At 42.9% G+C, this 15,452-nt stretch overlaps 1 protein-coding gene across 3 annotated transcripts; it reads right to left on the bottom strand.

Moving 5' to 3' along the window:
• Positions 1–302: 302 nt before the first annotated feature.
• LOC100170590 (uncharacterized) lies at positions 303–5,998 on the bottom strand. Of its 3 annotated transcripts, none has more exon segments than NM_001130362.1 (5): positions 303–1,235; positions 1,322–1,522; positions 3,162–3,318; positions 5,100–5,484; positions 5,566–5,998. In NM_001130362.1, coding segments are annotated over 5 exon segments (1,527 nt in total). In that variant the 5' UTR covers positions 5,805–5,998; the 3' UTR covers positions 303–690.
• Between the last annotated feature and the right edge of the window lie 9,454 nt (positions 5,999–15,452).

The following is a 15,452-nucleotide window of genomic DNA, read 5'->3' as shown; positions in this document are numbered from 1 at the left end:
TTGCATAGATTCTGTGAAAAGCAGGAGGACTTTTCCCTAAGCCTAACTGAATGAGCTTATGTCAAATGGGGTTACTTTTCTTATTTTAGTGAAAAAGCGCAATAGAATATGAATGAAATAAAACTGGCTGCTCTGACAGTGACCCGTAACCAGCATGCTGTCCTGACTTTAGTTTAATAACAGAAAACAATAGAGATAAGATGACCAAAAGGTAAATGTAGCAAGTAAAGTATGTGAGTAAAGTAAAAGCATGAAAGTAAAGCAAACAATCTTGACAAGCAAAAAAAAAAAAAAACAGATACTCTGGATTAATTTTGGTTTAGTTTAATTAAACAATATTACATGGCACGGCATCATTCTGCCATTACTATGTACATCTTACTATATACAGCATATACAGTACGCAAGGAAATAACATAAAATATCAGTAACTGCTTATGGGCAGGAGAAAAGGACAAACTGTAACACTGACAAATTCCGAGGCAAGAGGTTCTCGTGAAATGTCTAATAATAATTGTTCAGGTACAGTTTGATTGCCATTGGCTGATTAGTTGCTCTGGGTTACTAGACCTGATGCAAACTTTGCATCTTATAGTACATTATCCCTTCATGGTCTTTTTTTTTTTGGGGGGGGGGGGGGGGGGGGGGTGTTTAGCATGCTTTTTAAAACGTTTCCATTTCCAACAGAGGTTAGTGAAGCTTATTTAACCCTTTTTGACTTTTTTTAAATGAGCTGACTGAGAACAAGTCCCGGACAGATTTGGCCCTCTGGAGGTGGTTCTCCACTAACGGTGTGCCATTCCCTCTTCCACACAGTTCAAGATTCATCTCTGAAGCAGCCCGTGGATCCCTGCGCAGCATTACTCGACTCAGGAACTTTCCCCAAGATCCATGATTCTTTGGGGTTTTCCTTACATCTCCTACACTGCATGAGAGAGTGTTGCACTGGGGGGATGGAGGCGTACTAGGGGGACACACAGAGATAAGGGAGAGAGAGGCTAAACCCCTGTGCACTGTAGGTCCCAAGTCAGGGGGAAGAGGTGCTGCCCCGGGCCTGCACCGGTACTTGAGAGCCAGTTTATAGATGTAGCGTTCAGCCCTACGTCGTTGCTGGACCACACAAAGTGTAGGAGAAATGGTGGTGATAGGAGGTGGAATCACATTCTCTCGCTGTGTAATATCAAAACAGGAATGGTTCAGAGACAGGCTTGTAAAGTATGAGGACTCGAGGGCACCTAGGAAGAATTTAAAAGATATTATAATATTTACATAGTTATACCATAATGTTGCCAGAGCTCTGCCACAGCAGATTAACCTTTACCTGCTGACATTGGTCTTTGGGCCCCTCCTCTTACATACTGAATATCTTTTCTGCACTCTCCAATGCAATCAGTGGACCTGGGCCTCAGTGAAGAATTCCGGCGTGGTGACATCATGGAAAGGGGAGTGGGATATGATGCCTCGCTGCACAGGGAAGAGCAAGAGGAGGAGATGGAATCTATGTCGCTGGCCTCACAGAACCCTGTAATGGAGAAAGCACCCCTGTGTTACCAACCTTAAACTACTAGCCATATTGCCCATGCATAACTTCTATGACATCAAAGTCTTAACTCAGTGATAATCATCCTTGGTCAAACTGACGGCATTGAATGTTTCAGTTGGTCACGTGAGGCACAAGAGCAGCCATGCCTATTATATAGTTCTAGTTACAGTAAAAAAAAAAAAAAAAAGATACATCTATGCTTGACTGCTTAGGTGTTCAATAAACAGTTGGGATGAGGACCCTGCCCCAAAGAGCTTACAATCTGTTAGGAAAAAGAAACAAAAAGGAGGTGAGGTTAAGGGTATGGTGCTGCAAAGGAAGACTAGCTAAGTGCTTCATCTAGATCATTGATCCCCCAACCTGTGGCTCATGAGCAACATGTTGCTCACCACCACCTTTGATGTTGCTTACTGCCGCTTCAAAGCAGGTGCCTATTTTAGAATTCTTGGTTTGCAGGCAAGTTTTGGTTGCATAAAAACCAAGTGTATTGCCAAACAGCCTCCTGTAGGCTGACAGTCCTTACTGGGGCTACCAAATAGCCAATCACAGCCTTTATTTGGCACCCCAGGAACATTTTTATGCTTGTCTTGCTCCCCAATGCTTAGCATTTGAATGTGGCTCACAGGTAAAAAAAAAAAAAAGGTTGGAGCTGGAGAGAGTATAGAGACGTGCAACTAAACTGGTTAAGGGGATGGAAGATTCAAACTATGAGGTTAGACTATCAAGGTTGGGATTGTTTTCTCTGGAAAAAAGGCGCTTGTGAGGGGACATGATTACTCTGTATTGATTGTTTTTATGGGAAAAAAGAACATCCCCTATCTGCCTATAATCCCCTCTAATGTACTTGACATTAGAGGGGATTATAGGCAGATAGGGGATGTTCTTTTTTCCCATAAAAATAATCAATGCACCAGAGGTCACCCCTTTAGATTGGAGGGACGGAACTTTCATTTGAAGCAGCGTAAGTGGTTTTTAACGGTGAGTTTATGTATGTGAGTGTATAGATTGGTAAGTATAGATTGTGTGTGCTGGGTTTACTTGGAAGGGTTGAACTTGATGGACCTGGTCTTTTTTCAACCCTATGTAACTATGTTTAAGGAGCTCAGAGAAAAGTGTTAGTGTGGGAGCTTCTCCTGCAAGATGGTAAAGCATTCCAGAGGCAGGGTACAATCAGCAAAAAAGGTTTTATGTGCGACTCAGCTGTTTTTGGTGAACTGTATGGGCAGTAGTTTGTCCTGAGCTAAGCACAAAGCCACGAGGGAGTGTGTGTGTGTGTGGGGGGATAAGAGCTGATAATATAGAAAGTTGTGTGTTTGCTACAGAGACCCTACTATATATATATGTTATATAAACATAGCTGGTGTGTAGCCATGGGGGTAGCTATTTAAATTGATATAGGGCTTACTATAGTAGGGTTTCTGATGCTAACAACTTTTAACAGTAGAGGGCAACAGTACATTATATTTTAATTACTTTGATTTTTTTTTTTGTTGCTGCTATTCCTTTAACTCAAATTATGAATCCTGGGAGCTTTAGGAATCTTTTTTTGCAAAGGTCTATTGTTAACTTTTCTGCTACTTCCACATATGCATGATGATATCCCAATTATAAACTGTACCTGAGCTGGGTGTCGACAGGGAATTCCCACTTAGCCTCCTCAAAAAGATGATGTCACTGGTTACCCCAGAGCTACCCAGTCTTAGACGTGGGACCCACGATCCAGATCCAATTCTGTGCAGTCCAGAAGTATCAGGTGGTACCGCAGAGATCAAGTTCTGAAAAGAGAAGAGAATGTTGTAAATCTAGACAGGGCCAATGTAATGCTTGCTTTATTGAAAACATAGGTTTTAGGTCTAGGTTGAAGATCTAGAAAAATGTTAGGTTGAAGAACAAATTAATGACTTTTGAAAAAATAAAAACTATATATGTATGTAACAAATTTTCCCTCACTTACAGTTAAGTGAATTTTTAAATAGTAGTTATAACAGTTTCCCTACAGGGAGCTGCACTGTTGCTGGTAGGTGAGCAAATACCACTTTTTCTTTGGCATCTTTACAAAAGGCTCAGTGGGCAGCAACACAGTGTTAATTAATATGTACTGTTGCCCTGCACTGGTAACATTTATAGTTTATATAAATAAGCTGCTGTGTAGCCATGGGGGCAACCATTTAAGCTGGAAAAAAAGGGCACATGTTACATAGCAGATAACAGATAAAACACCATTGTATTCTACAGAGTTTATCATCTGCTGCGTAACCTGTGCCTTTTCTCCTTTTTTCCGGGTTGAATGGCTGCCCCCGTGGTTACACGCCATTTTTACCAGTGAAGGGCAAACGTATATTATATTTTAATTACTTTGATACATATTCATTTTTTGGTGTTACTTTTCTTTAACTCTTGTAATAGCTGTACCGTAATTGTAGTGTAAGTACTATTAAATCTACTGTAGAAAGTAAATTCCAGTTTAATTACCATGTAATTGTAACTCATTAAGTCGCTACAAAAGCTGCACCTGTAGCCTAAGGCCTGCTCTGCACAGACCATCCATCTCCAGACTACGGGCTAAAAAAAAAATCACATGCTCAGACATGATCAGATTTTGTAGGATCCTCGTAGTGTTGCATGCTGTTGCATGGAGCATCGGATTAAATCTGTCCCACAAACTCTAAAGAAACGCTTGTGGAATTTAGCCCTAACCAGCAGGCGCACACAATGGGAAAAGAAAGCAGGTTTACACTGGATTTTGTTTCCATGGTTTCCAGTTTACACTGCTGGTACCAGAGTATCCAACACTAAAGAGTTAGTTAAAGGAATTCTAAGAGACAAATTGAAATGAACTGCTTGCAAAAAAACTGTATGGAAAGTTTACCCACTGAGGAAACCAATATCACTTGTATAAACAATGTCTGACTATAGGAAATAATGGTATCTAACCTGTGCTATCAGTTGTGTGATGTATCACTGGGGCTAAGCCTGGAAGCAGCTATGGGTGATGAAGACTTTGCCCTGGTGCACAACCTGCAAATACCTACACACCTTGTACAAACACACAGCTCTTATCTAAAGTGAGAAGCCCAAGTGTTTACACCCCCGGGTAAGTAAGGACAAGGTTATTTCCTGCCCATCACTGCTACTGTTAGTATCAGCGGCGTAACTGCGGGGGGTGCAATTGCACCAGGGCCCACAGGAGACGCAATGGCATCTCGACGTGGGCAAATATGTGGAGATGTTTGCCACCCGCACATCAAAAGTAGACTGGGGGAGCTTCCTGAGTGGATGGGGCCTGGGTGCACATTCTGCAGCCAAGCTGGCTATATAGTAATTACATCACTGGTATGGAATATACAATATATCCTTGTAAATGGTGCTTAGTGATATAATTTGTGTCACATCACTCACTGGAAGTTATGTATTGTAAAAATAATATACTCCCTATTGTATAATATGAGGATATTACAAGTGGGGGGTTGCATGAGTTCACAGACTTGTAATAGCCTTATACTTTACAATAAGGAGCTTATTATTCTATATATAAATCTCAGGCCACTCTACTCACCTCTTTGTCCCAGATCCAGTCCTGGTTCCTGCCGCTAACTTCTACCCCAGTCTGGCCCTGTCCCGGTTCTGTTGCCCCCCTTCTCACGCACCCCTGGGTAACACACGGTTCTGCTTTGCTGGTTCTTATCAGGTGGGTCTCCTGGGCTTGGCCAGTTCCATCGTCAGGAAACTCTGCATCCTTGAAAGCCCCTCTTAACACAAAGTGGTCTCTGTCTTCATGGTTCTGCCCCAGTTGAAGTGCCCCTAATCGCGTCAGGTTGTGCTCTATGTCTCGCTGGATGTGTCCCTGCTCATCCCCAACCAGCCCGGGGTCTCCTTGCAGCTCAGACTTGGCTCCCACAGGTCCAAGCTCAGACTTGGCTCCCACAGGTCCAAGCTCAGACTTGGCTCCCACAGGTCCAAGCTCAGACTTGGCTCCCACAGGTCCAAGCTCAGACTTGGCTCCCACAGGTCCAAGCTCAGACTTGGCTCCCACAGGTCCAGCCCATACGGTTTGATTGTGGATAGAACCCCTGGTCTTGCTTCTTGCCCACTGCAATCCATTATCCTCGCCGGTACAGCTCAGGGCCCGCACGACCCGCTCCTCTGCCTCCTGCCTCTGTACGTGCAACTCCCGCAGACTCGCTGCATTCGCTTCCAGCCACCGGCACAGCCACAGCCGCTCGGAGCCATTACACGGAAAGGCTGGGGGAACAGGACCCATCGGAACCCAACCGATCGACCTAATGGCCCATAAGCTGGATTCGGCAGCGGTGCCAGAGCCCAGACAACCGACAGCCCAGTGCTGTAGCAAATGGATGTGAAAGAAGCAACAGGTTCCAGAGAAAGTTCCAATATTCACAGCTGAGACCTCGGATCCGATTAGCCGAAGCTATTGGCTCCCTGGCGTTGCTTTCAGAGCCTCCTGTACAAACAGATTCTAATGTTCAAATGTTGTAGCCTCAGGGTCCCAGCAATGTGAATTCGCACCGCCCCAGCACTCAGGCTACCAACTGGGGTAGGAGGCACAAGTGCCAGTTTGTACAAGCAGCCGCACAGAGAAAGTGCTATCGGACTCTGCAAGGGGGTGGTCGCACCAAGAGCTCAAAGTCCAGGGAGAGAAGGAGGTCAGCAAAGGCCCAGATCTCCCCCCACCCCTGACCAATGAATGAACCAGCCTTATCCAGTGTCTTTGTCCGAGCGCCAGGCGCCTGGAATTTAAATTTCTTTGACATCGCTGCGGGCGGTGCGGGAGTCGGAGCGCCTCACACTGGTGGGTTTGTAGAGAGGGGCGGGGCCAGCGTGTTGCGGCCATTGATAGGTTCGTCCGTGTGCTGCTGTACATAGCTGCGTGAGGGAACAGCGGCAAATCCCAGCATCCTTGTAACCCACTTATAACCATTCAAAACTGAGGAAACCATTTGTTGCCATTAAAAACTCATGTCCAAAAAGTAAAATATATTTAATTACAGAATTACTGTGCTTCCTATGGTAAGATATAAGGAGAGAGGAGCTCCATGGTGACAGAAAATCAGCACCTACCTTAGGCTGCTGCAGCCCCTATGCCACCCCCTCTCTCCAGACGTTGTTATTGTGTTTTCTGTGCAGAGCTGAATTTTTATTTTGAAAGTTGAAGTTACCAGAGTCATGTTTCTGCAGCCCCATAGTACTGGCAATTCTAACCTTGCCTCATGGCAGGAGCAGCCCTGTTATAAATGTACTTGGCTGAAGGTTAAGCACTTTCATACAAGTCATGAAACACCTCATATTCACCTATTTGATGCGAACTTGTATGTGCTGTGGGGTACCCAAGGCACTCTTGTTTTTGTCTCTTCTGTTGTGAATAGTGAGTGTGACACAATTATTTGTAGCTAAGGGCCAATTTTGGAGCACAGTAGGGGTGACAACATCTGTCACAGGCATAATTTTTCCTCTCCATGCAAATAAGAGTCTGGTGAAAGGAAAGGGTTTCTTGACCATTTGTTGCATTTTTGCTCCAAAATCTCCACGTGCCTGCACACAAGCTCACACTGGGTCAGTTCAGCTACACGAATACAGGATGATAGTGAAGAAAAGCCAATCCTCAATCCTGTGTGCCATTAGACTTAGGGCAAAAACACGTGGTGAATAGTAGCCACGACTTCTAGTCACGATGACTTATCCTCCTTAGGTTCTTATACAAGTTGCTACCAATCACCACGTGTGTCTTTACCCTTAGGGTTATGACACACGGTGCTACAAAATGCTAGAAAATACCCTGCCATAGACAATATTGAGAATTGTCTCTGATAAAACACACATAGAGACAGTTATCAGTATTGTTTTTTGTAGCCACAGAGAAGTAGCTGGCTACAAGTAGCTCTGGGTTGGGAGATACGTGTTGATCTAACAATCCAGTGTACACATAGGTAGGCTTCAACGCTGTTTATTGGTCACACCAGACATGAATACACTCTTTGTATGGGGACTTCTACAGTGAACAAGGACCACCACACTGATCAGTTTGAGGGTAAAGGTGGCCATACATGTTCAGAAATCAATGATACATTTAAGTGCAACAATCAAGACTGAAATTGTAGAATAAAGCAGTAAAAATAACAATCGGAGGATGTTCAGAACATGAAATAGTTGGCAGACTCCGTTGGTATGAAAGTGACTTCCATTTTAGGTCCCCCAAGGATATTGTCAGATACACAATACATGCACAGATTTTATCGTTATCCGACCATAATTTTCTAACCTTTCCAATAGATGAAACAACCGATCGCCACAGTACAAAAATTATCGGGAAGATAATTCTGAGCCCCCATACGGTCCGAAAATTGTATGAAACTAGGTTTCCTAGTTTGGTGTGATTTTATTGGTTCGTGTATGGCAGGTAGTTTTCCCTGGCCCCAAGCATGAAAAGGGCCCATAGAAGGAGAGTCTGATAAAGTACAAATTATGTTATACTGTGTGTTAGATTTAATTGTGCGCCCCATCTGCATGGGGGACGGGCTTGCAATTTGTCCCCAGCTTGCTAGGTGCAGAACTAAGAGGTCAGTAATCCCACCTGACACCAGCCAAAGGCCTGTGAAGTCAAATCCTCCAAGCCTCCTAAATACATTCTCAAGTTTCAAGTTTTACTGTCATATACAAATAACAATGATGCATCATTACTGTAATGAAATTTTTTTGACCCGTGTTCCTCCCAACTTTACATAGACAAAAAAAAAAAAATACAAATATTAAATATAATAAAAGTGAGCAATAAAAGTAAAAGTATTTACAATAAAAAAAATGCAATGAAATATTTGAAATTGTGCAGTGAGGATTTAAAGTGGTTTTGCTTCATAGGAGGTGAGAACATTGCAGGTTTAAAAAAAAATAGAAAATAACACAACAAACATAAGAAAAAAGCAAAGTTGAGGAGGACACTGAGCAATGGCTGCCATCCTCACCAGCACCATCATGCCTCCACAAAGCTCCATGAAATATTTTTTTCACCTTTTTTTAACCTTAATTTTGTTACTTTCTTTCTGTTCTAGGCTGGATGGTGCCAACAGCTCCCTCTCTGCAGTGGCTTCTACAAACTCGATAATTTTCTGGGGCACCTTAAGACTGATGCCCCTGCTGGTAAGCACTGACAGTGGGTACCCTTTATATCAGTGATCCCCAACCAGTGGTTTGTGAGCAACATGTTGCTCTCCAACCCCTTGGATGTTGCTCTCAGTGGCCTCAAAGCAGGTGCTTATTTTTGAATTCCTGGCCTGGAGTCAAGTTTTGGTTGCATAAAAACCAGATGTAATGTCAAACAGAGCCTTCTATAGGCTGCCAGTCCACATAGGGGCTACCAAATAGCCAATAACAGTCCTTATTTGGCACCACTAGGAACATGTTTTATGCTTCTACTTCTCCCCAAGTCTTTTTACATTTGAATGTGGCTCACAGGTAAAAAAAAAGTTTGGGGATCCCTGCTTTATATATTATCATATGTATGCTTTTCTGCCCTGAGACCCCAACAACTCACTATCTAGCATTGATTGTGTTAACCCATGCCACCAGCCACTGTCCCATGCCCATCCAAAAAGCTTGGCTTCCAGAAGCCATGCTTCATGCCTTTATTCATGTCGGTCAGTGTAGGCTTGGTAAATGAGGCAGAGGTGGGTACGTGAATGACCAGCCCTGATATAATGGATGACTATGAAAAACGTGGTTGCACACGCTCCCCTGGGGCAGGGACTGCCGTGAATGAACAATTTCTGTAAACACGTTGGTTGCTGTATAAATAAAGGATAATAATAAATTGTGTTCCTCTGCTGCATATCGGTGCTAGATGGCCAATATTTACACTTTGAATGACCAATCAGAACAGGCAGCTTTATATAAATTAGCAACACATAACCAGAGTAAACCACATGCTCCATTTAATATGTCAATCACAATAAGTAAATAGCACTTATGGGTAAAACAGGCGCAGAATCTCCTCTAGTGAAGCCTGCAGGAAATATGGGTGACCTTTAGTTGTATACTTACCATGATGCAGAGTAACCCAATATGTTACCCTCCCCACCCCCTCAATGCACAAGTAATCACTGGTGTTTGTTATTAAACCTTCCAAATGGGCCAAATGGTTTTTAGTTTTATTTTGTTTTTTTATGACAGTCTTTGTGAGGAGAGGGCTGTAAAATCTGCTGTCTTCTCATCAGTAAAAAGCAAGCAACTGCCACAAGATAGGGAGCCCTCCTGCCCTCAGACACTTGGCATGTCATTTCTCAGAGATGGCCTGGGGTCAGTTCCACAAAGTATTTTATTATAGTGGGTGCCATCTTGGCAGTTAATTAGAAATCATACAGGGTTCATTAGTTGTGCCAGAAAAGCCCAGGTGATTTGCCACCTACCAACCTGAAAATTTTATAAGCAACTAAACACTGGAAACTGTCAGTCTGGTACTGGAAACTGTCCAATGTTTTCTCTCAATTCAAGCCCTCCTTTCAGGTCCAGCATATGGTCAGGGGCGAGGGAGACCCTGGTGCAGGCCACGTTAAGGCACAGGCATTCACGTAATGAGCAAGTGCTGCAATGTGTGCATGTGTGTGACGTACAGTAGGTGAGTGATTTACATTCACTGCTCCTATGTCAGGCGCATGTGCATAGTAAGTGAGTAGGGAGATCACTTATTATGTGGATGTGCGCCAACCGACATGGCCAGCTGAACCAATAGCTCCCTCTCTGTGCGGGTAGCCCAGCACTGATGGGGGGAGTATTTTTTTTTAAAAAAACTATTGTTTCCCCCAACTAGAGTGCGAGCTGAATAACAAGGGGATCTTTCAATGCCAAACAAGGGGATCTTTCAATGTATGGCCGACTTTAGTCTAATGTCGCTCCCTTCCTCTCCAGTACTGACTGGCATGGCATCTGCCTATAAGTAAAATATACAGATTGTTACATGCTGTGTTTCGATCACTGGGAATAGTGGCCATGATCAAAGCTCTTCTGTTTGCATCATATTGCTTTTCATGTTCCTATTCGAATGTATGGGAAACAGTCTGGGGAAAGCAGTGTCTCTCTGAACACACAAGTAGCTGTTACAGTATGTTGATACACTGCTTATCTCTCTATCTTTATTACATAGCCCAAGAGAAGGAGACTCCTTTTCGCTGACACAATGCGTCTCTAGGCTAATTGTAGTACCAAAGGCAAGAGTAACCACAACATAGTTTGTGGCCTTTCAGTAACAGAACAGCACTAACCAACCAATTTACATCAAAGTTAAAGAGCAGTTTGTTGTTTAGTAATATTAAAGGGCAAGTTAAACCCTCCAAGCATGAGGCATAAGTTTTTTATACTGTTCCTCAGGTAGTCAATAAGCAAAGGTTTTCATATTGGCTTGCACCACTATACACATGCTACATACAATAATGAGCTGAGGAACGTAGTTTAGGAATTGCTCAGAAGTAATAATTGCCCAAACTGCAGGCCCAACATCACTGTAATTTTGTGCACAGCAATTTTCTTATTTGTATCAAAAGGCCATTTCACTGACCAGCTAAAGATTGAAGACTACCTCTTGGAGCATTCGCATAACATCTGGCAGAACAATTAGTAGTTCTTTCTTTAAAATGCTGCCTTTAAGTGTCCAATATTGGGTTGGTCAGGACAACCACTGGTTCCACCGATATGCAGCCGCTGGGTCTGCTGGTGTTGCACCTTTAGCAACAGCTAGTGGGTATGTTCTGCTAAGACAGCTGGGCCCAGACAGACAGGATGGACTGGGTGGACTAAATTTTAAGAATAGGATATAAAGCAGGGCCCTGGAGCTCTATATTAGTTTTTACCAATGTCCATTGATAAATTATACAGTAATGTACATTTTATGGTCCCTCTAACTCAGCATTGTAAAGAGTCATTTGGTATTGCTGGCCCAAACATGGCCTTTATTAGTTCAGGCAGTCACTCAGGTTATAACTAGGTTGGTTTGCAGCCTACAAAGCATATCAGGAGTTGCTTTTAATAGAGGGGGGTTTAAGCCTTATCAGCAGGTTGATGTCACTCAACATCAGTCTGTTGCCTTAATGCCTCTCCCTCCCCCACAGGTCTCAGAAAACAAAAGAAATCAGTGGGGTGTAATGAGAGGAGATAAAAGCAGAGCTGTCCCACTCTCTGATAACAGCAGATGGTAGGAGGCTGCTTATATGCTAATAATTTAGTGTCAGCAGGTACATAGCAGGTAGTAGAATTCAGTAAGTATCTAAGTGTGTATGTATAAAGCTTCTACATTTTCATTCAGTATATGAACATTTTTGTGCATGCCTAATGGAAAACTTTGTAAGAGAGGGAGCAATAAAAAGGCTAGAGGGCCTTTGTGCAGTTTGCAACTTTCTATTGTATGGGCATGTTTTTTTCTCAGTCCCCCCCAGCAAGCCCAAGGCAGTTACACAGACTTCCTTGCTTGGCATCATTGTTTAAATATAATAAACCCACTGCAATGAAGGCAATGGCAGAACCACCATTAGTGTAAGTGGTGATAAGCTGGGGCCTGGACACCATTAGGGACCCATTATTAGTTAAAACAAAATCGTTTTTGCAGGAATTCTCCATCAAGGGGCCTAGGTATGAGGGTTTTCTTTTTTACGGAGGTAGTTGCACTACAAGTTGCTACATACCATAAGTAGGCAATGGCCTGGCTACTTCAGGGGTGTTGGAAGGTTGTAGCTTGTCTGCTGGTGAGATTGCAATCCTCTATTGTTGTGATTAACTAAAGTGCTCCATGATTCACAGAAATAAGGCGGCCATACACAGTCCATTCCATTACACTTTCAACACCAATTCACCCACTGGTCAAATAAAAAGATAGCAACATGGTTTGGCCACTTTTCTGTTGGGACAGCAGGAACTGGATGACACAGTGCTTCAGGAGATGACATTTTCAAATCTGCCCAAACTAACCAATATCCACGGTACATGGATATCAGTTAGGATTGTAGGCCACCATACAGGTACCAATAATCATACAAAACAAAGTTATTGGTACATATATGACTAGCTTTAGATGGAGTTATTTGGGTTGACTTTCATGCAGAGTTTTTTAGTAGTCCAAACAGCCTAACAGCCAACAGCTTGAAATTGCAGATTGCAGTTTATACCAAAAGGGAATTACTAGCCACTGAGTGTGCAATCCATACAATAAACTAGCAATCTGAGCTAAATAATATTTTGATAAGACAATTTTGTACCTGTAAGGGCAATGGCAGAGGGGTTGATTCAGGGCAGTAATGAGCTCCACAATGCACAGACAAGTCAGAGAAATCTGCAGCCTGCAGCATATTTGCTAGTGATAATTGTGTTCATGTTAGGCATAGAAATGTGCAAAGTAACTGGGTGGTCTGGGAATTGTAGTCCAAGAATAGCTCATGGGATGTAGGTCAGCTGTTGGGGGTGCTGGTAATTGATGGTTAGTGATGGTAACTGTAGTTGAGCAATAGCTCAAGGGCTACTGATTGGACTTGCACAGAGCCCTTATAAACAGAACATAAGAAATGAGGACATTTATATAACTGCTACAGCCGTAAGAAGCCATGTGGATGCTCAGAGCTGTAGATTAGCTTTAAGGACAAAGATTTGGCATCCCTGCCTATTGGCACTATACACATAAACCATCTGCAGTTTGAGGTCATTCTGTCAAGTAATGGGAACTTCAGCAACTAAATGCAAACATGAACAATTTACAAAGTTTAATTATTAGTGCACCATACAAATGGCTTTAGAGGAGCAAATCTGAAAATGCCAATCCTACAGCTCCATAGGAATCAGGACTGGGTCTTGGATTGTGGCAAGTCATAAGGGAGATCAGCAAGGGGCAGGGCAGAGACAAGCTCGCTGCTGGAAGCTCTGTGTGATCTGAGCAGGGGAAGTAGGTGGGAGGTTTGTCTCCTTTTGTGAGTGTTTTTTCTCTTTTGTGCTTCTTTCTGTCTGGTCTACATCTGTCCAAATGCCTTCTGCACAATGCATTACCCTTTGCCTTGCTCCTTCCCCCCATCTAAATTTAGTCAGAAGGTGATAGCCAGACCTGCTGTATTGACTAAATCTGTGTTCATAGCTGTATAAAGGGTTAACAGTTTCCTTAACATCTTTAGCACTAAGTCTATTGTAAGTGTTATGATGTTATACTGATGATTCTCTGCATTAGCCAACACAATACTCTCCATTAATATATCTAATTACCATTATCTCTTCTTAGTGTAACACTTCACTGTGATTCACAGCTTGGAATTACAAAGGTGTGAACAGTAGTGGTTTCCTTAAGAGATGAGATAAACAGAATCTTCACATCAACTTTTGCTAGGGCACCCCTGAATGATAGCCTACTACAGTGACCAGTGTAGTTGGCCACTTTGTAAGTACCATCAGGGCCAAGATGTTGCCTGCAATCTGGCAAACTGCTCCTTGCAGCTCTAAAATGTATCAGGTTAATGAAATAAGACAGTGGATCAACTTAGTCTTTATGCTTATGGAATGCACTCTTGAGAGTGGAATTCATATTAGCCTAATCCTAGCCCCCCCCAGATGTTGTACCCTAATTAAACCCCTCTCTTTGCTAATATAACAAAGTAATGTCACAAATGGCCTGAAATAATTGCTTTAATTAAACACAGAGACAATAACCCATGATTTAACTGCCGTGCCCCTGATTCTACTAATTAAACACTTATGCATGCTAGGATAACAAGGTTTTGGGATGTACATTGCTGCTTTGGAGCAAAAAATTACTCCTGGGGGGTAGGGATTGTTCACAAAAGTGGACTAATGTAAAAGTGGAGTCAAAAGATTAATGGCTTTGCTGAAATTGGGGAAACATTAAAAACTTATTAAGGGTAAGGGATAACCCCCAAAGAATGTCAGATAGTAGACACTCACCAGAAGACATGTTGGCTTTGGGTGCACAGCCCCAAACCCAGGGAAAGATTTTGAAGTGGTGTGTCACTCGGACACCTGCCTTATTTATTAACTGTACTGGAGACTGGATGGGTGGAAGATTTAATCAGCTGTAAAAATCTCCCATCCAGTCCCCAGTGCAGATGCGGCCAGGGGGCAGCATGACACCCCCAGATTTTTGCAGGCCTTTGTGGCCTGCCCAAACCTACAGCCAAGGGGAGCGGATTAAACCAAATCTATCAGAGACTCACATAAATCTATCAGGACAGCCTATGGCAATTTTTGAAGTTAGTGTAAGTATCCTTGTCAATAGTAACACCATTTTGCTAACATCATATTCAGAAAGGTGGGAGAAAAACTGTCACTTCAATTTGTGGTAAATTTAGTAATAGGTGTTTTTTTGATGGTAAACAAAGTACTAATGGGATCCTCATCCAACTGGATTTTCAAACCTGCCATATATATTTATGGCCAGATATCGATCAGCAATAGCTCCCAAGAGATGCCCATATATGGGTGCCAACTTGGTCTGTAAAGGCCACCTTACACTACTAACTGTGCTTGGGAAATTACAGACAAAAACTGTTTCACCATTTTTTAAAGAGCCCATCCATTCTCTTACTAGCCACAGTCTCCAGACAGATGGCTGAGGTCTCCTCTGGGGGCTTAGCTTGCCTCCACCTTCTCTCACTATCGTAAACTTGGACAATATGAGGATTTGCCCCTCATCTTAAAGTGTCCAATTAAATGTCTTTCTTTAAAGTGTTGTCTTCTGCTGCACAAAGGCAAAGGAACATAATGTCAAAGAGTTTAAAGGAACCCTAATACAATCTTCTTCTTTTGCTAGTTGGATGCACTGTTGCATGTTGGGTAGTGTGTTGCCAATAGCAGGCATTTATGTAGGCAGGTGGATCTAAGTTGGGTAGAAGTCAGTGTTGCTGATGGATACCTGCCTACA

Source organism: Xenopus tropicalis, chromosome 4 (genome assembly GCF_000004195.4).
Source record: "Xenopus tropicalis strain Nigerian chromosome 4, UCB_Xtro_10.0, whole genome shotgun sequence".
NCBI classification, from domain to species: Eukaryota; Metazoa; Chordata; class Amphibia; order Anura; family Pipidae; genus Xenopus; species Xenopus tropicalis.
Note: the sequence above shows the minus strand (reverse complement) of the source record. Positions and strands in the feature narration are given on the sequence as shown.